The sequence below is a fragment of the Pseudophryne corroboree genome, chromosome 8, assembly GCF_028390025.1.
Source record: "Pseudophryne corroboree isolate aPseCor3 chromosome 8, aPseCor3.hap2, whole genome shotgun sequence".
NCBI classification, from domain to species: domain Eukaryota; kingdom Metazoa; phylum Chordata; class Amphibia; order Anura; family Myobatrachidae; genus Pseudophryne; species Pseudophryne corroboree.
Window position 1 is genome coordinate 65837856 of NC_086451.1, and position 22776 is coordinate 65860631.

The 22776-nt window shown below is 46.8% G+C and overlaps 1 protein-coding gene across 7 annotated transcripts in view; it reads right to left on the bottom strand.

Annotated features, from left to right (window-relative positions):
- Positions 1-260: 260 nt before the first annotated feature.
- The window catches only part of IQSEC2 (IQ motif and Sec7 domain ArfGEF 2), a 322858-nt gene continuing 300342 nt past the window's right edge, over positions 261-22776 (bottom strand). For 5 of the 7 annotated variants that reach the window (XM_063936555.1, XM_063936556.1, XM_063936559.1 and 2 more), the window contains 10 exons: positions 18410-18571; positions 16315-16437; positions 16050-16216; positions 15716-15855; positions 15457-15582; positions 15275-15374; positions 14862-15023; positions 14296-14469; positions 3247-3296; positions 261-3009 (listed from right to left, as the gene is read on the bottom strand). In XM_063936555.1, coding sequence (XP_063792625.1) covers positions 2083-3009; positions 3247-3296; positions 14296-14469; positions 14862-15023; positions 15275-15374; positions 15457-15582; positions 15716-15855; positions 16050-16216; positions 16315-16437; positions 18410-18571 — 2131 coding nt within the window. In that variant the 3' untranslated portion in view covers positions 261-2082. The other 2 variants (XM_063936561.1, XM_063936560.1) reach the window with 2 other exon arrangements.

Below are 22776 nucleotides of genomic sequence, written 5' to 3' on the forward strand. Positions count from 1 at the left end.
CCCCCAACTAGCTGCAATTTCACATTCATTGTTATATAAGGGAAATTTGGATATTTGGAACATAGATGTGTGTTCATACAAAAACAATTCTGGCAAGCCCAAACTATACATGTAAAAAGGCTCATTCCTATACATACAAATCATATTTTACATAACATTAATAGTAAATATATATGGGCACAGCAGAGAGGTGCGTGCTGCCGCCTGGGGCAGCTGCTGAAATGGCCTTAACTATTGCACAAACTTGCATACAAGTAGTGTACAATACAAGAGACAATTTTTTTTACTTTAATCACTATTTGATATAATCAACATGATATAAAGCCACTACCTTAGTATTTTATTGTAAATGTTTAATTCCCAACATTTTACTGCCCCCCCCTTGGTGTGCCCTATTGTAGGCACACACCTCTGGAGCAGTCTAGAAAGATTACATTGTGCCTTTAAATCCTATATTTAATAAAACTCACATATGGCAGAGGACATAAAAATAAATAAAAGTTTGTATCTGGTTTCCACTAAACCCTATATCACATTTAGTACAATGTACGTTTTGTTGCATTGCTTTTGGTGAACAGAGATAGTGATCCCTGTAACAGGTTCAATATCATTTAGTGATCTTGTAGGAAGATCACAGCGTTTGCGGATTATAGTAATTGGTATCTGCCTTGCCATTCAGCGCAGAGATATACATGCCATAGCATATAGAGCTATACATGCCATTGCATATAGTGTGGATAGGAGGAATGTCTTTCAGATGCCTATACCTTGCTTACGCTATAAGTAACTGTATGAATGGAAGATTTACAGTGGACCCTGTAATGTATACATCGAAGAGGCAGCCATTTTGTGGGTTGTACCAACGGTTCTGCTTCTCAGTTCACAAGGAACTAGTTACATTAATGGATCATGAGGCACAAAGTGCCTCATGCCTCAGCGAGGTTACGAATTCCTAGTGAGTTTACAGTTTTAATGATGGTTTAGCTCACAAAATGGCGGCCTCTTCTGTCTGTGTACATGACAAGTCCATTTTTTAAGTGAATGTGATTTAGTTGTGTGCTGCTGAGGTAATGTAATGCAGTGCTTGTGATACCCTTCCGTACATCCGGAAAAATCTTCACATGAAAGAACATCTGAAGCAGACATACTACCTCGTACAAAGGATTATATAAATCTCTGTATATAGTATAGATAAGAAAGCAGTGACTGCTTAATGATTGTGCGGTAAAGGTCGGGCACAGAAAACGCCCAAAATGTCTCTCTTTTTCCTATATACATTTTTTTCTTAATGTTGATAAAGGGGGTCCCCATCCTTGCATCATTTAGTGGTTTGTACCCTGGGACTACACATATACAGGGGAGTGTTTATAGGAGAGTTCATTTAGAACATAAAATAGAGAGCTCCTTTTGACACAATGCAGGAATGGCACTGGTTTGGGGGAACGGGACAGGCCTCAAAGTCGCAGGAACCATGAAGCAGTGGCATTGCTCCAGAGCCGATGCTTGCTCCTTCTGTAACCACAGCCAGGTGCCCGTAACTCTTCACATTCACTGACCCCTATAGCAGTAGCAGCAAAGTTGGGTGTGACCCATTAGTCTAATGACCTCTCCAATACACAAGCATACTCTCTCGACACATACAAGCACCATACAGGCGCAGTAACCTATTCACAAGATAGCATAACAATCCCTACACCATCACTCCCTACCAAGACTACACACATGGTTCTTGGATGTTCAGTTCACTGTCCTCTCAGGCTCTTAGAGCTGGGTGAGCCTGGGGAAGGGGGAAGGGGCACCACCCAACGTCAGAAGACTTCCGTGCAGGATATGGAAGGGTGATGCATATATCAGTACTGACGACTCTGTGCGTCACTGCTTAAAGTGGCAGAAAGAGTTCCAGCGAGTGAGTATATGGCCAGTTGTGGCTCAGTCTTGGTAAGCGCCGAGGACTCCTGATGGGGAAGGAACAGCAGGGACCCTTCATCCAGTTCCCCACGTGCATGCTGTTCCCTCGCTTCAGGTTCTGCACCCACTGTACGTGCGCCTGCCCCCGATGTCCACTGGGGGTCTGCCGTCTTCTCACACTACCGTACTGATTCTGTTAACTGGTTTCTGTTTGGGGTTGCCTTGGGAGGTGTTTGTCCCCATAGGATGGTGGGAAGCATGCTGGGGCAGAGGGGAGGTTGGAGGGAGTGGGGAGTGTGGTGTGAGGGGAGTATGAGGAGTGTGTGGAGATGGTGGGGGAAGAGGTGGATAAGATGGGTGTGGTGGGATGGGTGATAAGGGTGAGCAGGGAGACTGGTTGTGCGGCATGGGATGTTGCTGACTGTATGGAGCCTGCTGGGGGCGCTGTTGCTGGGGAGGCATTTGAGAAGGGTGATGGCTAAACACAAAGTGCTTGGGTGGTTGCTTCTGCATGGAGTGTTGGGACTGAAGCATGTGCTGGGGATAGGTGTGTGTCATGGCATGCTGCGGCACAGAGCCATACATGGGTAAGGGGGACTGCGGCTGGTTGGAAGTGTGCCTGCCATGCAGGGTGTACTGGGGGTGCGGAGAGCTTGGGGTCAGGGGTGGGGCCCCTACAGGTGGTCTCTTCTGCTGGCCTGGGCGCTGCAGTGTAAACTGAGCCGAAGATGGCGGCACATGATAGCGATGAGATGGCGGCGGGGGAGGCTGGTGCTGCTGCTGGGGAGGCGCAGAAGATGGTGGAGGCTGGGAGTGATATGGAGGTGGTGGCTGAGCAAGTACTCCCTGACTGTGGCAGTACTGGGCATGCAGGGCCTGGATTTTGGATGGTCCATCAATTCCTGGCGGAGTGTGAGGGTGGGGCGGCAATGAGGTTGGAGGTAAGTTCTGGAAGGGGCCCTTTCCTCTCTTGCTTCCAAACAGAGAGCCCAGGAAAGAGGAAGAATTGGATGCTGGTCTGGGAGTTTTGTACTCCTCCGGGGGCGGCGGTGGTGCAGCAGGAAGCCGCTGGTGAGGACGAGGGCTGCTAATGATAGACCCCTGGGAGAAGAAAGACAAAGATACAAGAGTGAATACAACATCTTTTACACATTAGAGTTACATCATGCATTGCTCCCCCACCCCTAAGGGATATAAACGACAACAACAAGAGAAGGGAGATCAAAAAGCAGCTACCCCTTTATCCCCACAACACGGTGCACAGGCTGGGCGGGAGGAAGAGCTAGCATACACACAGAGGAGTCGTCACATGCAGCTACTGCAAATCTCAACACTTACTTCAATAGTGCTGTCCAGAGATCCCGCGCTGTTACGTCTCCCTCTCTTACCTAAGCACCAAGTTAGTAACAAGCAAGCATTAAGGGGCAGGAGGTAGAAAAAGAGGAAGACGATGGATGAAAGGGTGGAGGAAATGGAGAGGCCAGAGGAAGAACGAGGGGCTTCCTGCGAGTTACAGATGTGAGGGCAGATGCATTTGTATGTAAGCGGGAACACACCGGGTGGAAACAGACAAATGCAGAGAACAGTGAGAAAATGCAGAGCACAATAGGGCATTTTGTGTGCAGCTTAGATACACAGTCCCAATTCACACCCATAGAAGTGGCAAGCTGTTGCGTGATTTCTGCTGCTGTGCTGCAAGTTACAGGCCTGCCCACGCAACCTCTACCTTCTGTGTCTAATCTATGGCATGCCTGTCATGAAGTCACATCTCCACTAAGTGGCAGCAAATCTCCACCTTGTTCTGCATAGAACAGCAAACTGCACATCACTAATGGCAGATTCCTGAACACTATGTCAGGGTGACTGAGGATTATTTATCAAATCTAAAAAGTCACAGCATCAGCACTGTCAACCATGTACAACCAGGGCAATTATTAGGCTCTTTCCACAAGATTAATGCTGTTACAGCTGCAAAAAGACATGCGAGTCTCAATACTGCTTGGCTTGCACAATGTGTGTATCCCAACGCTCCCAGGGCCGGCAGCAGAAATCCATTCACATAATACATTTCTCTCTCCTGCCTGCGATGTATTAACTGCTTCTACTCGTTGCAATGCACTAATCCAGAGAAAGTGGGAAGCATTTAAAGAGACAAATAACTAACACCCCTTTTCCACTTGTAGCACGGGTCGCAGCCGGGAGCCTGACATGGCTGCGACCTGTGTTAGAGCCCCCTTCTACACTAGTACTCACTCAACCAGGCATATCGCGGGTTGGTGACGCTGCTGCTGAAGCGGCAGGGGTGGCGCTGGGAGATCACATGATCTCCCAGTGCTGCCATTCCATACACTGTGAACGGGAGCCGTGTCGTATCGACACGGCTTCTGTTTACACTACACAGCTTACTGGGTTGAACACGTGTTCAACCCGGTAAGCGACACGGGTAGGATTCCCGGATCACTTGATCCAGGAATTTGCAGAGGGGGCAGTTTCCGCTAGGAAAAAACACGGGAAAATGCGCACCTCCGCACATTTACCAGTGTTTTTAGAGCTAGTGGAAAAGGGGTATAAGAGTCTTCCATTTCCACCACTACTTATACGTATACTATACTGTATTTAACCAAACCACCTATTACAGAGGTAGGTGGTATCTTTTATGTATTCTTATTTTAATTATACTGTCCTATTGGTAGGGTTACTCTCATGGAGTGCTCCGTGACTATTGGCAAGGGACTGGCATGTATGTGGGTGTGTACTGGACACTATACAGGTTGAGTATCCCTTATACAAAACGCTTGGGACCAGAGGTATTTTAGATATCAGATTTTTCCATATTTTGGAATAATTGCATACCATAATGAGATATCATGGCGATGGGACCCAAGTCTAAGCACAGGATGCATTTATGTTTCATATACACCTTATACACACAGCCTGAAGGTAATTTTAGCCAATATGTTTAATAACTTAGGGGGTCATTCCGAGTTGATCGCTCGCTAGCTATTTTTTTGCAGCGCTGCGATCAGATAGTCGCCGCCTATGGGGAAGTGTAGTTTTGCTTTACAAGTGTGCGAATGCTTGTGCAGCCGAGCGGTACAAAAAAGTTTTGTGCAGTTTCTGAGTAGCTCTGGACTTACTCAGCCGCTGCGATCACATCAGCCTGTCCGGTCCCGGAATTGACGTCAGACACCCGCCCTGCAAACGCTTGGACACGCTTGCGTTTTTCCAACCATTCCCTGAAAACGGTCAGTTGACACCCACAAACGCCTTCTTCCTGTCAATCTCCTTGCGATCGGCTGTGCGTATGGATTCTTCGTTAAATCCATCGCCCAGCAACGATCCGCTTTGTACTCGTACGTCGCGCCTGTGCATTGCGGTGCATACGCATGCGCAGTAGTGACCTGATCGCTGCGCTGCAAAAAATAGCTAGCATGCGATCAGGTCGGAATGACCCACTTCGTGCATTAAACAAAGTTTGTGTACATTCACACAATTAATTTATGTTACATGTACCCCTTATACACACAGCCTGAAGGTCATTTAATACAATATTTTTAATACATTTTTTTATGTTTGTGTATATTGAGCAATCAGAAAACAAACAAAGGTTTCACTATCTAACTCTCACTCAAAAAATTCCGTATTTCGGAATATTTGGATATGGGATACTCAACCTGTATCAGATTGGATAATGAAAGGCAACGTTCCCATTGATAGTCCTAGCGGTGTACACACACCATCTCCAGTGGGGGACAAGGTCTTCTGCTGGAGCGGTCTGTGGTGAAGGATCACGTAATGTAAGGGGAATCCCGCTAAGGGAGGGAATGGCTGGTGATGTACCAGAAACTATACTAAGAAGAAAAACCTTGTGGAAAACCCCTTTAAAAAAACAATAATAAAATATACCTAGATTCAATGTATATTTAATGGGCTGTGTCAGCTGGACAGTATAAATGCAACCCCATGTCTGACAGAGGTTATGTTCTATAAAGCTCCAGACTGGGGGACACGCCTATTATCTGGGACCATGCAAGTGGCTGGGATAGGTCTCTTTATAGCGTTCGCGGATACGAAACTTGGGTTCCACACACTGGATAGACCGTGTCTAGATAGAAAGTCAATAGGTTGACCCCATATAGTCAACAGGCAATAGGTTGACATTGTCAAAAGGTAAAAGGTCAACATAATGATTGACATAAGTTTTTTTTTAAATATACTGTATATTTTTTCATTTACCATCCACGTGGACTATGATTAGGAATATTAAACCAAAACATTGCAAGCAAAGCGAGCCTCTCGAGGGTACACTAAAAGGGGTCACATATGATGAAACATATAAAATGACACCCTAAAAAGTTTACTAAAACAAAAAAACTTGTGTCGTCTATTTGGCCCAGTCAACCTATTGACTGTATCAATTTACTGTAGATCCTTTGAAAATACTGTACTTAACCAACCAGATCATATTACACAGTCTGATTGCAGATGCATGGGCATCTCCTGGCACTGGCTTCTGCAGACACCTTATAATTTACAGTCTATGGTACAGACAGAAATAAAGAGGCCCTTTTATATACAGTTACCTATGACAGGTGATGACGCTCATTCAAAAACCAGAAAAAGGAATTACTATAGTTTGCTAGTATTCGGTATACGGTTCAACAAGTAGACATTGGTGAGACGGTCGACATTCACAATATTACACTAACAGAATGGTGACATTGTGACTGTCGACAGAATTTTAGAGTTAAGCTGCAGTTTAGGGTTTGGTGCAGAATTAATGCATAATAAGGACATTGAGAATGTTGATTTGTTTTGTACCAGTATTTGTTCCTCTACCATTACTACGAGTTAGGCGGAGGACACATTTGTCTAATCCTCGGGAGACCAAACTCCGGACCACTGATTTGACAGACATTGTACAGGTGTGTAGCCTCTCCGTTGGCTGACCCGCACACCCGATCCTGGTCACCTGTCAGGTCTCCTGGTTTTTAAACATGCTCAAGAGACCTGAATGCTGACCACTATTGTAGGGCATAGACTGTGGAAACGGGAGCTGTAGACCAATCTCTGGTGCCGGCAGCCCAGCACACTACCAGTGTGTCGGCAATGCGGGATCCCGGCACCTTATGCCACTGCCACCTACAGTGTAGGGTGAGGCGGCAGAGGGAGTGGGAGGTAGCGAGGGTATGGTGGCGAGACTGTAGATTTAGAGTTCGGCAGTGGGCGGTATGCATAATAGTGGCGGGCACACCTAACCTTTCAAAAAATGGCGCTATGGCACATTTTTTAGAATTCAAGATGGCCGCGGTGAGCCTTGCCCCCTTTGCCCCACTCAGCAGCATGGACCTCGCTGGCGATGTCAGCCGTCGGCCATGCATGCCCAATGGGCGATGTCGCCGACAACCCACGGGAGCACGCATCGTTAGCGATATTGCGCATACATACTAGATGATATTGTGAACGATGTGTCAGATTTGGGCACATCGTCCACTATATCGTCTAGTGTGTACCCATCATTAGCGATAGGTCATGTCCATTACCCAGCAGCTTTTCTACTGTATGTTGTCTCAAAGCGGGCATTGGTAGGTGAAGTAGAATCTAAGATCCCACCATCACAGGATAATTAGCATGATGCAGATCAAACTGTCAGACCTGCTACAGAGCCTGTCCAGCATTATTCATAGCCTGTCCAGCATTATTCATAGCCTGTCCAGCATTATTCATAGCCTGTCCAGCATTATTCATAGCCTGTCCAGCATTATTCATAGCCTGTCCAGCATTATTCATAGCCTGTCCAGCATTATTCATAGCCACCACCAAAGCCCTGCTCCCCGGGCTGAGCGCTACACCAGCATGGAGTATACCAGCTGAGTAGTAGGCTGGCGGGGGGAGAGATAAAGAGCTGCTTGGTTATGCAATATGCATACTGAACGTACTTCAGAGGCAGGGGGGCAAATTATGTTTCCACTACACAGTTTAAGTAGCCTGTAACTAAGTGAATACAGGTCATAGATTCCCTTTAAAATAAGAATTTACTCACCGGTAATTCTATTTCTCGTAGTCCGTAGTGGATGCTGGGAACTCCGTAAGGACCATGGGGAATAGCGGCTCCGCAGGAGACTGGGCACAAAAGTAAAGCTTTAGGACTACCTGGTGTGCACTGGCTCCTCCCCCTATGACCCTCCTCCAAGCCTCAGTTAGGATACTGTGCCCGGACGAGCGTACACAATAAGGAAAGGATTTGGAATCCCGGGTAAGACTCATACCAGCCACACCAATCACACCGTACAACTTGTGATCTGAACCCAGTTAACAGTATGATAACAGAGGAGCCTCTGAAAAGATGGCTCACAACAATAATAACCCGATTTTTGTAACTATGTACAAGTATTGCAGACAATCCGCACTTGGGACGGGCGCCCAGCATCCACTACGGACTACGAGAAATAGAATTACCGGTGAGTAAATTCTTATTTTCTCTGACGTCCTAGTGGATGCTGGGGACTCCGTAAGGACCATGGGGATTATACCAAAGCTCCCAAGCGGGCGGGAGAGTGCGGATGACTCTGCAGCACCGAAAGAGAGAACTCCAGGTCCTCCTCAGCCAGGGTATCAAATTTGTAGAATTTAGCAAACGTATTTGTCCCTGACCAAGTAGCTGCTCGGCAAAGTTGTAACGCCGAGACCCCTCGGGCAGCCGCCCAAGATGAGCCCACCTTCCTTGTGGAATGGGCTTTTACAGATTTTGGCTGTGGCAGGCCTGCCACAGAATGTGCAAGCTGAATTGTACTACAAATCCAACGAGCAATAGTCTGCTTAGAAGCAGGAGCACCCTGCTTGTTGGGTGCATACAGGATAAACAGCGAGTCAGATTTTCTGACTCCAGCCGTCCTGGAAACATATATTTTCAGGGCCCTGACTACGTCCAGCAACTTGGAGTCCTCCAAGTCCCTAGTAGCCACAGGTACCACAATAGGCTGGTTCAGGTGAAACGCTGAAACCACCTTAGGGAGAAACTGAGGACGAGTCCTCAATTCTGCCCTATCCGTATGAAAAATCAGGTAAGGGCTTTTATAGGACAAAGCCGCCAATTCTGACACGCGCCTGGCTGAAGCCAGGGCCAACAGCATTACCACTTTCCATGTGAGATATTTTAAGTCCACAGTGGTAAGTGGTTCAAACCAATGTGATTTTAGGAACCCCAAAACCACATTGAGATCCCAGGGTGCCACTGGAGGCACAAAAGGAGGCTGTATATGCAGTACTCCTTTGACAAACGTCTGAACTTCAGGAACTGAAGCCAGTTCTTTCTGGAAGAAAATCGACAGGGCCGAAATTTGAACCTTAATGGACCCTAATTTTAGGCCCATAGACAGTCCTGTTTGCAGGAAATGCAGGAAACGACCCAGTTGAAATTCCTCCGTAGGGGCCTTTCTGGCCTCGCACCACGCAACATATTTACGCCAAATACGGTGATAATGCTGTGCGGTTACATCCTTCCTGGCTTTGATCAGGGTAGGGATGACTTCATCCGGAATGCCTTTTTCCTTCAGGATCCGGCGTTCAACCGCCATGCCGTCAAACGCAGCCGCGGTAAGTCTTGGAACAGACAGGGTCCCTGCTGGAGCAAGTCCCTTCTTAGAGGTAGAGGCCATGGGTCCTCTGTGAGCATCTCTTGAAGTTCCGGGTACCAAGTCCTTCTTGGCCAATCCGGAGCCACGAGTATAGTTCTTACTCCTCTCCGTCTTATAATTCTCAGTACCTTGGGTATGAGAGGCAGAGGAGGGAACACATACACTGACTGGTACACCCACGGAGTTACCAGAGCGTCCACCGCTATTGCCTGAGGGTCCCTTGACCTGGCGCAATACCTGTCTAGTTTTTTGTTGAGACGGGACGCCATCATGTCCACCTTTGGTTTTTCCCAACGGTTTACAATCATGTGGAAGACTTCTGGATGAAGTCCCCACTCTCCCGGGTGGAGGTCGTGTCTGCTGAGGAAGTCTGCTTCCCAGTTGTCCACTCCCGGAATGAACACTGCTGACAGTGCTATCACATGATTTTCCGCCCAGCGAAGAATCCTTGCAGCTTCTGCCATTGCCCTCCTGCTTCTTGTGCCGCCCTGTCTGTTTACGTGGGCGACTGCCGTGATGTTGTCTGACTGGATCAACACCGGCTGACCCTGAAGCAGAGGTCTTGCTTGGCTTAGAGCATTGTAAATGGCCCTTAGTTCCAGGATATTTATGTGAAGTGACGTTTCCAGGCTTGACCACAAGCCCTGGAAATTTCTTCCCTGTGTGACTGCTCCCCAGCCTCTCAGGCTGGCATCCGTGGTCACCAGGACCCAGTCCTGAATGCCGAATCTGCGGCCCTCTAGAAGATGAGCACTCTGCAACCACCACAGGAGAAACACTCTTGTCCTTGGGGACAGGGTTATCCGCTGATGCATGTGAAGATGCGATCCGGACCATTTGTCCAGCAGATCCCACTGAAATGTTCTTGCGTGGAATCTGCCGAATGGAATCGCTTCGTAGGAAGCCACCATTTTTCCCAGGACCCTTGTGCATTGATGCACTGAGACCCGGTCTGGTTTCAGGAGGTTTCTGACTAACTCGGATAACTCCCTGGCTTTCTCCTCCGGAAGAAACACCTTTTTCTGGACTGTGTCCAGAATCATCCCTAGGAACAGCAGACGTGTCGTCGGAATCAGCTGTGATTTTGGGATATTTAGAATCCATCCGTGCTGCCGTAACACTACTTGAGATAGTGCTACTCCGACTACTAACCGTTACTTGGATCTTGCCCTTATCAGGAGATCGTCCAAGTAAGGGATAATTAAGACGCCTTCTCTTCGAAGGAGTATCATCATTTCGGCCATTACCTTGGTAAAGACCCGGGGTGCCGTGGACAATCCAAACGGCAGCGTCTGAAACTGATAGTGACAGTTCTGTACCACAAACCTGAGGTACCCTTGGTGAGAAGGGTAAATTGGGACATGGAGGTAAGCATCCTTGATGTCCAGAGACACCATATAGTCCCCTTCTTCCAGGTTCGCGATCACTGCTCTGAGTGACTCCATCTTGAACTTGAACCTTTGTATGTAAGTGTTCAAGGATTTCAGATTTAAAATAGGTCTCACCGAGCCGTCCGGCTTCGGTACCACAAACAGCGTTGAATAATACCCCTTGCCCTGTTGCAGGAGGGGTACCTTGATTATCACCTGCTGAGAATACAGCTTGTGAATGGCCTCCAATACCGCCTCCCTGTCGGAGGGAGACGTCGGTAAAGCAGACTTTAGGGAACGGCGAGGGGGAGGTGTCTCGAATTCCAATTTGTACCCCTGAGATACCACCTGAAGGACCCAGGGGTCTACTTGCGAGTGAGCCCACTGCGCGCTGAAATTCTTGAGACGTGCCCCCACCGTGCCTAAGTCCGCTTGTAAAGCCCCAGCGTCATGCTGAGGACTTGGCAGAAGCGGGAGAGGGCTTCTGTTCCTGGGGATTGGCTGTCTGTTGCAGCCTTTTTCCCCTTCCTCTGCCCCGGGGCAGAAATGAGGAGCCTTTCGCTCGCTTGCCCTTATGGGGACGAAAGGACTGCGCCTGATAATACGGCGTCTTCTTATGTTGAGAGGCGACCTGGGGTAAAAATGTGGATTTCCCAGCCGTTGCCGTGGCCACCAGGTCTGACAGACCTACCCCAAATAACTCCTCCCCTTTATACGGCAATACTTCCATATGCCGTTTGGAATCCGCATCACCTGACCACTGTCGCGTCCATAACCCTCTTCTGGCAGAAATGGACAGCGCACTTACTCTTGATGCCAGTTGGCAAATATCCCGCTGTGCATCATGCATATATAGAAATGCATCTTTTAAATGCTCTATAGTCAGTAATATACTGTCCCTGTCTAGGGTATCAATATTTTCAGTCAGGGAATCCGACCAAGCCAAACCAGCACTGCACATCCAGGCTGAGGCGATTGCTGGTCGCAGTATAACACCAGTATGTGTGTAAATACATTTTAGGATACCCTCCTGCTTTCTATCAGCAGGATCCTTAAGGGCGGCCGTCTCAGGAGAGGGTAGCGCCACCTGTTTTGATAAGCGTGTGAGTGCTTTATCCACCCTAGGGGGTGTTTCCCAACGCGCCCTAATCTCTGGCGGGAAAGGATATAATGCCAATAATTTTTTAGAAATTATCAGTTTTTTATCGGGGGGAAACCCACGCTTCATCACACACCTCATTTAATTCCTCAGATTTAGGAAAAACTACAGGTAGTTTTTTCTCACCGAACATAATACCCTTTTTAGTGGTACTGGTATTATCAGAAATATGTAAAACATTTTTCATTGCCTCAATCATGTAACGTGTGGCCCTATTGGAAGTCACGTTTGTCTCTTCCCCGTCGACACTGGAGTCAGTATCCGTGTCGACGTCTGTATCTACCATCTGAGGTAACGGGCGTTTTTGAGCACCTGATGGCTTTTGAGACGCCTGGACAGGCACAAGCTGAGTAGCCGGCTGTCTCATGTCGTCAACTGTCTTTTGCAAAGAGCTGACACTGTCACGTAATTCCTTCCATAAGATCATCCACTCAGGTGTCGACTCCCTAGGGGGTGACATCTCTATTATAGGCAATTGCTCCGCCTCCACATCATTTTCCTCCTCATACATGTCGACACAACGTACCGACACACAGCACACACACAGGGAATGCTCTGACAGAGGACAGGACCCCACTAGCCCTTTGGGGAGACAGAGGGAGAGTATGCCAGCACACACCAGAGCGCTATATATATACAGGGATAACCTTAAATAAGTGTTTTTCCCCCTTATAGCTGCTATATGTTAATATTACGCCAAATTAGTGCCCCCCTCTCTTTTTTACCCTGTTTCTGTAGTGCAGGACTGCAGGGGAGAGTCAGGGAGACGTCCTTCCAGCGGAGCTGTGAGGGAAAATGGCGCCTGTGTGCTGAGGAGATAGGCTCCGCCCCCTTCTCGGCGGCCTTTTCTCCCGCTTTTATGTGGAATCTGGCAGGGGTTAAAATTCATCCATATAGCCCTGGGGGCTATATGTGATGTATTTTCGCCAGCCAAGGTGTTTCTATTGCTGCTCAGGGCGCCCCCCCCTAGCGCCCTGCACCCTCAGTGACCGGAGTGTGAAGTGTGCTGAGGAGCAATGGCGCACAGCTGCAGTGCTGTGCGCTACCTTGGTGAAGACAGGATGTCTTCTGCCGCCGATTTTCCGGACCTCTTCTTGCTTCTGGCTCTGTAAGGGGGCCGGCGGCGCGGCTCTGGGACCGAACTCCGAGGCTGGGCCTGTGTTCGGTCCCTCTGGAGCTAATGGTGTCCAGTAGCCTAAGAAGCCCAATCCACTCTGCAAGCAGGTGAGTTCGCTTCTTCTCCCCTTAGTCCCTCGATGCAGTGAGCCTGTTGCCAGCAGGTCTCACTGAAAATAAAAAACCTAAAACTAAACTTTCACTAAGAGCTCAAGAGAGCCCCTAGTGTGCACCCTTCTCGGTCGGGCACAAAAATCTAACTGAGGCTTGGAGGAGGGTCATAGGGGGAGGAGCCAGTGCACACCAGGTAGTCCTAAAGCTTTACTTTTGTGCCCAGTCTCCTGCGGAGCCGCTATTCCCCATGGTCCTTACGGAGTTCCCAGCATCCACTAGGACGTCAGAGAAAAAGTGTTTAATGCTCAAAATTTTTAAACGATGTAATTTACACACAGCTGAATTCTCCCAAATCTCATTTAGAAAGTAGATGTTTAAGTCTAAGAAATTCCTCTCTGTAAGTCTGGTTAATCGTGGACCCTGACACTAGAAATCAGATGACACTTTGCTTTCTGTAATGCCAACGCTTGCAATGGTAGGTTACCATACTATCAGTCTATCATGGCATGTGCAATCACCTGTGGCATGAATGGACACTAGGCATGTGGAAAACAGCTCAAGCCTAAAGGCCCCCATACGTCTGTGACACGTTTGCAAAATATTCAACAAGGAATATTCAACAAGTTTAAAAATCTTGATTCCCGAAAACGATGGAGATTGGGAAATCAGGGATTTTTTTAACAAAGAAATCCCATGATTCCCTGACTGATCACTGTTCATCGATGGCCAGTTTCCGATTGGCGGTTCTGGTCTCATCAGGGAAACAGCAGGCAGGTGTAGCCATTTCAGAAATTTAGCCAATAGATGTTGAACTATCCTGTTTTGAAGCTTGGTTGGTATTAGTGGAAAACACTGCTGCTCTGGGGAGAGAAAGTGGTGTCCTCTTTACGCTATATGCTATCATGTCTGTAGAATGTGTCTGGGCATGATTTGGGCATGTTTCATGAGTGATGGAATGGAGGATCATGGGTGGACAGGGAACAATACTTACCAACATCAGAAAGATCTCTTAGGGAGCTGCTGAGAGCACTTCTCTTCAAACCTTCACCAAGCGCATAGGTGTCATCCAGACTGGGCCGGCCTAGAGTGCCATTCACCGCTTCCTTCATTCCTGGACCAGGGGAAGTGTTTGGCCGCATTACACCTTTCTGCTTCTCAAGTTCGGCTAAGGAAAGCAGGGAAGTAGTTTTAGAATGAAATAAAATTATTTCCATATACTGAAGATGGGCCATCAATGTACTTTGAGGGTAAAAACGGGTAACTAAGCAAAGTGTAGCTCAATGAAGACCAGGGGTGGGATTCAATTCTTTTCACCCCTTTCCACAACCGTTCTGTTTCTCCCCTCAGGGGCATGGAATCATTTTAGCTCGCTATCCCCGTAGTAGGGAGGCACCCAACCCTTTACACAGCTAAACCTGATCACGATGGGCGCAATATGCACGATAACGGAGATCATTTTAGGAAGGACTTTAGGCGCGATATATCATTTGAATCCCACCCTAATAGTACATATGGATATATAATTTTATGGATGACCATATCAAATCTCAGACTTACACTCCACTCTGTACTTCTCCATTTCCTGCACCTCTGCAATAGACTCTCGTAAATCGCTGGTGAACCTCAACCGGTCTTGTAGGCTTGGAGCGTTGAAGATAATCAGCACCTTCCTCTCACCACCAGGGGCAGCGGAGAGCAACTTGATGCCATGCTGGTAATCTGTGGACAAGTGTAACTAATTAAGAGGAATATTGGTAGTAAAGATGGCCACACATACGTGGTCATTATCAAATGGACTCACGGCTGTTTAATGCACAAATGCAGTAGGGGAACCATACTGAACTTACAATATGGAGTCAATGTGGTGTACAGTGACTGATATCAGGCCAGTTTTACACTTGGGTCAAAGTGGGTAAAAACCCCCCCAAAAAAACAAAAAGCCACCAAAGCCAAAATACGTCACTACTCACAGGAGTTCTGGAAGAGCTGCATCTGCATGTCCACCAGCGGAAAGGACTGCCGGAAGCTGTAAGTCACTAAAATCTTCTTCTTCTGGAAAATCTTTGTAACCTGCGGATCATAAAGATATACATTGGATTTTGTTTCCAGCACATTACCCACTAGTCGCAAGCCAGACGAACAGTTAACTCACCACCAAAAGATCATTGAAGAGGAAGACCTCCCTTTGGTGCAGACCCATCCTCTGTGGACGATTTGGATCTGGGACCTCGTAGAGTTGACAGCAGCAGACAAGACGTCGGTGTGGAAGAGACAGCACCTGCAGTGGGGTGAGATGAGCAGTTACAGGGGTGAGAAAATAAAAAAAATACAAAATAACGCAAAAACAAAATCATATTTAAAAAAAAATTCATATAAACAAAAACAAAAATCAAGCAGAACAGTCTCCTCACCGGCTTCTTTCCAACAATCATCCTCTCCACGGCTTGCACCTGAGATACATGATCATCATTTGTTCTTAGCTCTCGTCCCTGGATCCTTTGATATATTCCAACTAGTAAGTCCCGGGGAATGTCCTCTCCGTTATCAACCCCTACAAAACACAAGTAATTACTTTTTTGGGAAAAACAAGCACAAAAGATATAAAATGGTGGCTACCAAAAACAATAAATAATAATGAGTTTGGTCAATAAACAGGCAATAGATAAGGATGTAGGAGGACGTCTCTTTGCACCTGTAGAACCTTAAAACAATGTCCCTCATTGCTTACAAAATGGCCTCTCTTACCCCGCAGATTTTTGATGAAGTCATCTAATTTCATCTTGCGCTCGGCTTTCACGCTTGGGCTGTACATGTCCGTGTTTAACAGTATGATGGCAAATGCCAGGATAAATATGGTGTCCGGGTTACGGAACTGGCGGACCAGGGCCGGATTACACACACAGTAACGCTGACTGGGAATCAGAGAGATTGCGGAAGTGTAAATGCAGGGGATTTAACAACAGGGACAATATACAATACACAGGAACACAAAATGTGCTGGAGGATTCACCTGAAAGCTTCAATGAGCCTTTCCACTTTCTGTGCCTCCCCCTGAACACGGATGTGAGCCTGGAACTTCCGCAGAGCATCATCCAGATCCATGTTTGAGAAATCCATTTCATCCACCACACAGCTAGAAACACAACAGGTGTGCAACGTGAGATTCAATAGCGAGAGAAAGGATCATCGACATTTTTAAAGGCACAGTTACCGCCAAGTGGGGATTCGGTTAGCATACGGCGGCCGGATGTCATGAACGGGAACACTGACCACCGGCATCCCAAAGATAAGTATTGGGGTGACAGGGACTGGGGGGGGGGGGTATAGGCTAACCCTAGACACCACCCTCCAAATCTAAGCCTTAGCCTCCACTTAAAGTTAGGGGAGGGGAAAACTAATTAACCTATCCCCTGTGGGCATTCTAATTGTTGGGATGCCGGTGTCGGTCATGTGACCGTCGGGATAATGTGTCTGGTTCATTTTACATTTTGGGATAGTTATTACCATCAAAATTGATGCAGAGTAAGAAATGTGGACATGGGTCTGGTGTGACAAACTAAGGGGTATATTTACTAAAGTGCAGGTTTCTAGAAATGGAGATGTTGCCCATAGCAACCAAAAAGATTCCACTTTTCAGTTATCTAGCGTCTTCTTGAAGACAATAGCTACAATCTGATTGGTTGATATGGGCAACATCTCCACTTCTAAAAACCCACACTTTAGTAAATATACCCCTAAGTGTGAAACTGACATTCAGGTGATTGGGTTAAACATGCTAAAAAAAAGTTTATATAGCAATATTGTACACAGTATTACGCACTGAGAAAACATTTACATTTCCATTCTGGAGAATTTTCTGTACCGTCTCACACAAGACAACACTATAACTTGCTATCATGCTCAGTACATGGCAGGATTCTCTACTTCGAGACATCCTGATCCTTTGCAGGAAAGATGGCAACCTCCATTATTTTGGCACATGCTGGTCTCCCACAAAATGGCAGACCTCCAACTCATCCTGATCCTCTCACACAAGATGTCAAGAAGCTTCATTCCAGCTCTTTCTAGCACACTGTGCTTTTGAAAACACAGGATGTCCTCACTCAGCAAACTGTAATCTCCCAGAGACACATTCCAGCACATGCCTTCCTCACACAGACACGATGACGGTACTCCCAACTCTAGAGTTCATCTTTATGACGCAGACCTGATGGCAGGACTTCTCACTCTAGAGTACTCCTTTATCACACAGACATAATGGCAGTACTCCTCACTCTAGAGTACACTTTTATCACACAGACACGAGGGCAAAACACCTTATTCTAGAGCACACCATCACACAGGCACGATGCCAGGACTCCTCACGATAGAGTACACTTTTATCACACAGACACGATGGCAAGACGCCTTTTCTAGAGTACACCTTCATCATAGAGATACGTGGAGGTACTTCTCACTCTAGAGTACACCCTTTATCATACAGACATGGTGGCTGGACTCCTCACTGTATAGTACACTTTTATCACACAGACACGATGGCAGGACTCCTCACGGTAGAGTACACCTTTATCCCACAGACATGATAGCAGGACACCTTATTCTAGAGAAAACCTTCATCACACAGACACAATGGCAGTACGAGTGTGGTATGGAAGGTCGATGGTGTCTAGGTTGACCACTATTGGTCGACAGGGTCTCTAGGTTGACATGTTCTAGGTCGACAGGTGAAAAGGTCAACATGAGTTTTTTATGGGGGGTTTTGTGTCGTTTTCTTTGTAGAGTGACCGGGAACCCCAATTAGTGCACCGTGTCCCCTCGCATGGCTCGCAGGTTACCGTTCACAAGTTACCGTTCCCAATTGTAGTCCACGTGGATTGTTAAGTATGAAAAGGTTCAAAAAAAGAAAAAAATTGTGATAAACTCATGTCGACCTTTTGACCTAGAACATGTCGACCTAGAGACCCTGTCGATCAATAGTGGTCGACCTACACAGTGTCGACCTAGTTACTGGATCCCGGCAGTACACCTCACTATATAGTACACTTATCACAAACAATAAAATAAGCCTTTATTTCGTGTAGGTCAGTGCTCAGGTGTCGTCTTACTCTAAAACATCCCGATTAAATTGTTTCTGGCGGTTTCCCAGGAACTCTCCAATCATCTGTCGGCTCAGGCCTTTCCTCTCAAGGATGAAATGTGCTACCCCCACAGGAGTATCGGATAGGAATCCCCTCTCGATTAAATACTGTATCCCCTTTTCTGGCTTCCTAAAGACAAGAGGAAAAAAAAGATTGTATTTACTAAACAAACCCATCGTAGAGACACCACAATTAAAAGACAACATTCTAATAGCACTCCATTTTTCAGAAAATTGCAGGTTTGTAAATAATAATTCATACGAGTGCATTTGAACATTTTCATCTTTGTTGCATCCTAAATGGAAAACACGTTTTGACATGTTTCTTTACATGAAAAGATAAAATGTGGAAACATAGAATCTGACGGCAGATAAGAACCACTTGACCCATCTAATCTAAGGTGGTTGATATCTATGCTCACATATAGATATGAGGTTGGTAGATCTAGAAAGTAGGTATATACAGTGTCGGGCTGGGGCATGGAAGGCCCACCAGGGAAATGCAGAGAGAGGCGGGGGAGGATTCCTAGATAAACATTAGTACATGGTCTGGTCCCCTTAATAAATATATACAGTAAATGCTGCTAGTGAATGCATGATAATGTACCGGAATAAGAACAGCAATGCCCTGTAGAAAGTACACCATAGTCCTGTGCAGTATAATGTAACATATCCATAATGTATGATTCAAGTGTACAATCTGAAAGACCCCAGGCAGTGGGTCCCACAAGGGGTTTCCCCTATGGGCCAGTTCAACACTGGTATATATTTAAAGTAAGTAGATATAGAAGGAAGGTAGACAGACAGACAGATATGAGGTAGGTAGCTAGATAGTGATGAGGTAGGTAGATATGAGGTAAAGATATATATATAGATGGTAGGTAGATATGAGGCAGGTAGATAGCGATAGAAGGTAGGTAGATGATAGAAGGCAGGCAGACCGATAATAGACAAAGATTTTTATATATATATATATATATATATATATATATACACATATATATATATATACACACACACACACACACACACACACATATATATATATATATATATACACACACACACACGCACACACACTCTCTCTCTATACATTATATATATATATATATATATATATATACACACACACACACACACACACACACACACACACACACACACACACACACACACACAATACACACATTATATATATATATATATATATATATATATATATTTATTTTATATATGGTAGTTAGACATACCAGTGATCTCCCCAGACAATGTTGCCAGCCAGGTGTGTGTGTGTGTGTGTGTGTGTGTGTGTGTGTGTGTGTGTGTCTATATGTAGGAGGATAGAAACAAGAGAGACAAGAGAGATGGAGAGGAATACATAGATAGATAGATAGATAGATAGATAGATAGATAGATAGATAGATAGATAGATAGGGGTCTATTCATGAAGCAGTGAAAGGAGTGGAGAAACAGACTAGTGGAAAAGTTGCCCATGGCAACAAATCAGCATCTTCCTTACATTTTATAAAATGTACTTGATAAAAGGCTACTTTCAATGCTGATTGGTTGCTTCTCCATTGACCTTTTCTCCACTCTTTTCACTGCTTCATGAATAGACCCCATAGAGAGATAGATAGAGAGACAGACAGATATGGGTGACCGTTATTTTTAATTTGTAATGATTTCCGGTAACCCCTCTTTAGGACACAGCTGACTGCCTGAACTATTGTGTTTGGCATTAGTAAGATACAAGCATGTGAACTACAGTACTGTACAATGAAACACAGACTGAGTTCATACTAAAACTAGATTATGTGCTGCTCTCTAGTGGTAAATGATGTCATTTAACTTCATGGTCGTGAAGGCGGATCCAAAAACAAGAATCAAGAAAAACACACACACACACACACACACACACACACACACACACACACACACACACACACACACACACACAAATTATTTCATTTGAATTTTTGAGAAAAGAAAAACTACATAAAAGTATAGTAGGTACATAATGTATTAAAGAAAATAAGTCAGGCACTGTTTGTAAGCATATATCACAGGTATCCACCAAATGTCCAGTATTCTGTCAGAACGACTTGGGGTAAATTTATTAAGGTCGGAGTTTTTTTTCAGAACTGGTGATGTTTCACATAGCAACCAATCAGATTCTACTTAACATTTATCAAGCTGCTTCTAGAAGATAATAGATAGAATTTGATTGGTTGCTATGGACAACATCACCAGTTCTAAAAAAAAAAGCTCCCACCTTAGTAAATTTACCCCCTTCAGTTTCTGGTAAATTATTACTTTAAAGCCAGTTGAAATAGCCAGTAACTGGTCATTTTCTTAGCATTACATCTGCAGACATCAATGCAGATGTAATGCAGCGTTGGCGGATCCAGGGAGGGGGGGGGGGGGCACTTGGGCCCGTGCCCCCCCTGTCATTACCTAGGAATTGATGTTGGGGACACAAAACAAAAAAACGCCGGATCCCGACTCCCTCAGGACGCGCTGTGAGCCGCAGCGCTGTCCTGTCCTGTGCTGTCAATGAGTCCGGTGGGAGGAACTTGGAAGAGGCGGAGACCATGAACAGTGTGATCTCCCGTCCTCCCCTCCTCCTCTGCTCCGCATGCTCTCTCTCCCCGCCACGATGAACTTTGCTGCTGTACCTGAGGTGGGGTCAGTTCAGTACCTGGTCCCGCAGCTGGATGCCGCCGCACTCCCCGCTGATTCCCCTCTTCTCCCTCCTCAACCATGCGGCCGCACCCTCTGCGTTTTCCAATCCCCCCTGGCCGCATCCTGTGACTCCATGCTGGCGGCCTCATGCGGATCGGACTATACCCCCCGGCCTGACAGCGCTGTGTCCATGGTAAGCGATGGGGGCCTGGTCCCTGGGGGGTGTTATTTGGTGGGGTTTCTGGCTGCACACTCTGCCTCTCTGTCCCTACCCCCTGGTGCCTTTGTCCCTACCCCCTGGTGCCTCTGTCCCTACCCCCTAGTGCCTCTGTCCCTACTCCTTGCTACCTTTGTCCCTACCCCCTGGTGCCTCTCTCTGTCCCTACCCCCTGGTGCCTCTGTCCCTACTCCTTGCTCTCTCTGTTCCTATTCCCTGGTGCCTATCTCTGTCCCTGCTACCTGGCGCAATCTATATAACGAGTTCTACCTGGCGCAATCTGTATAACGTGCTCTACCTGGCGCAATCTGTATATCGTGCTCTACCTGGCGCAGTGTGTGTAGCGTGCTCTACCTGGCGCAGTGTGTGTAGCGTGCTCTACCTGGCGCAGTGTGTGTAGCGTGCTCTACCTGGCGCAGTGTGTGTAGCGTGCTCTACCTGGCGCAGTGTGTGTAGCGTGCTCTACCTGGCGCAGTGTGTGTAACGTGCTCTACCTGGCGCAGTGTGTGTAACGTGCTCTACCTGGCGCAGTGTGTGTAACGTGCTCTACCTGGTGCAGTGTGTAAAACGTGCTCTACCTGGTGCAGTGTGTAAAACGTGCTCTACCTGGTGCAGTGTGTGTAACGTGCTCTACCTGGTGCAGTGTGTGTAACGTGCTCTACCTGGTGCAGTGTGTAAAACGTGCTCTACCTGGTGCAGTGTGTATAACGTGCTCTACCTGGTGCAGTGTGTATAACGTGCTCTACCTGGTGCAGTGTGTATAACGTGCTCTACCTGGTGCAGTGTGTATAACGTGCTCTGCCTGGTGCAGTGTGTATAACGTGCTCTGCCTGGTGCAGTGTGTGTAACGTGCTCTACCTGGTGCAGTGTGTAAAACGTGCTCTACCTGGTGCAGTGTGTATAACGTGCTCTACCTGGTGCAGTGTGTATAACGTGCTCTACCTGGTGCAGTGTGTATAACGTGCTCTACCTGGTGCAGTGTGTATAACGTGCTCTGCCTGGTGCAGTGTGTATAACGTGCTCTGCCTGGTGCAGTGTGTATAGCGTGCTCTACCTGGCGCAGTGTGTATAACGTGCTCTACCTGGTGCAGTGTGTGTAACGTGCTCTACCTGGCGCAGTGTGTATAATGTGCTCTACCTGGTGCAGTGTGTGTATGGTGCTCTACCTGGTGCAGTGTGTATAATGTGCTCTACCTGGCGCAGTGTGTATAACGTGCTCTACCTGGTGCAGTGTGTATAACGTGCTCTACCTGGTGCAGTGTGTATAACGTGCTCTACCTGGTGCAGTGTGTGTATGGTGCTCTACCTGGTGCAGTGTGTATAACGTGCTCTACCTGGTGCAATGTGTGTAACGTGCTCTACCTGGCGCAATGTGTATAACGTGCTCTACCTGGCGCAATGTGTATAACGTGCTCTACCCGGCGCAGTGTGTATAG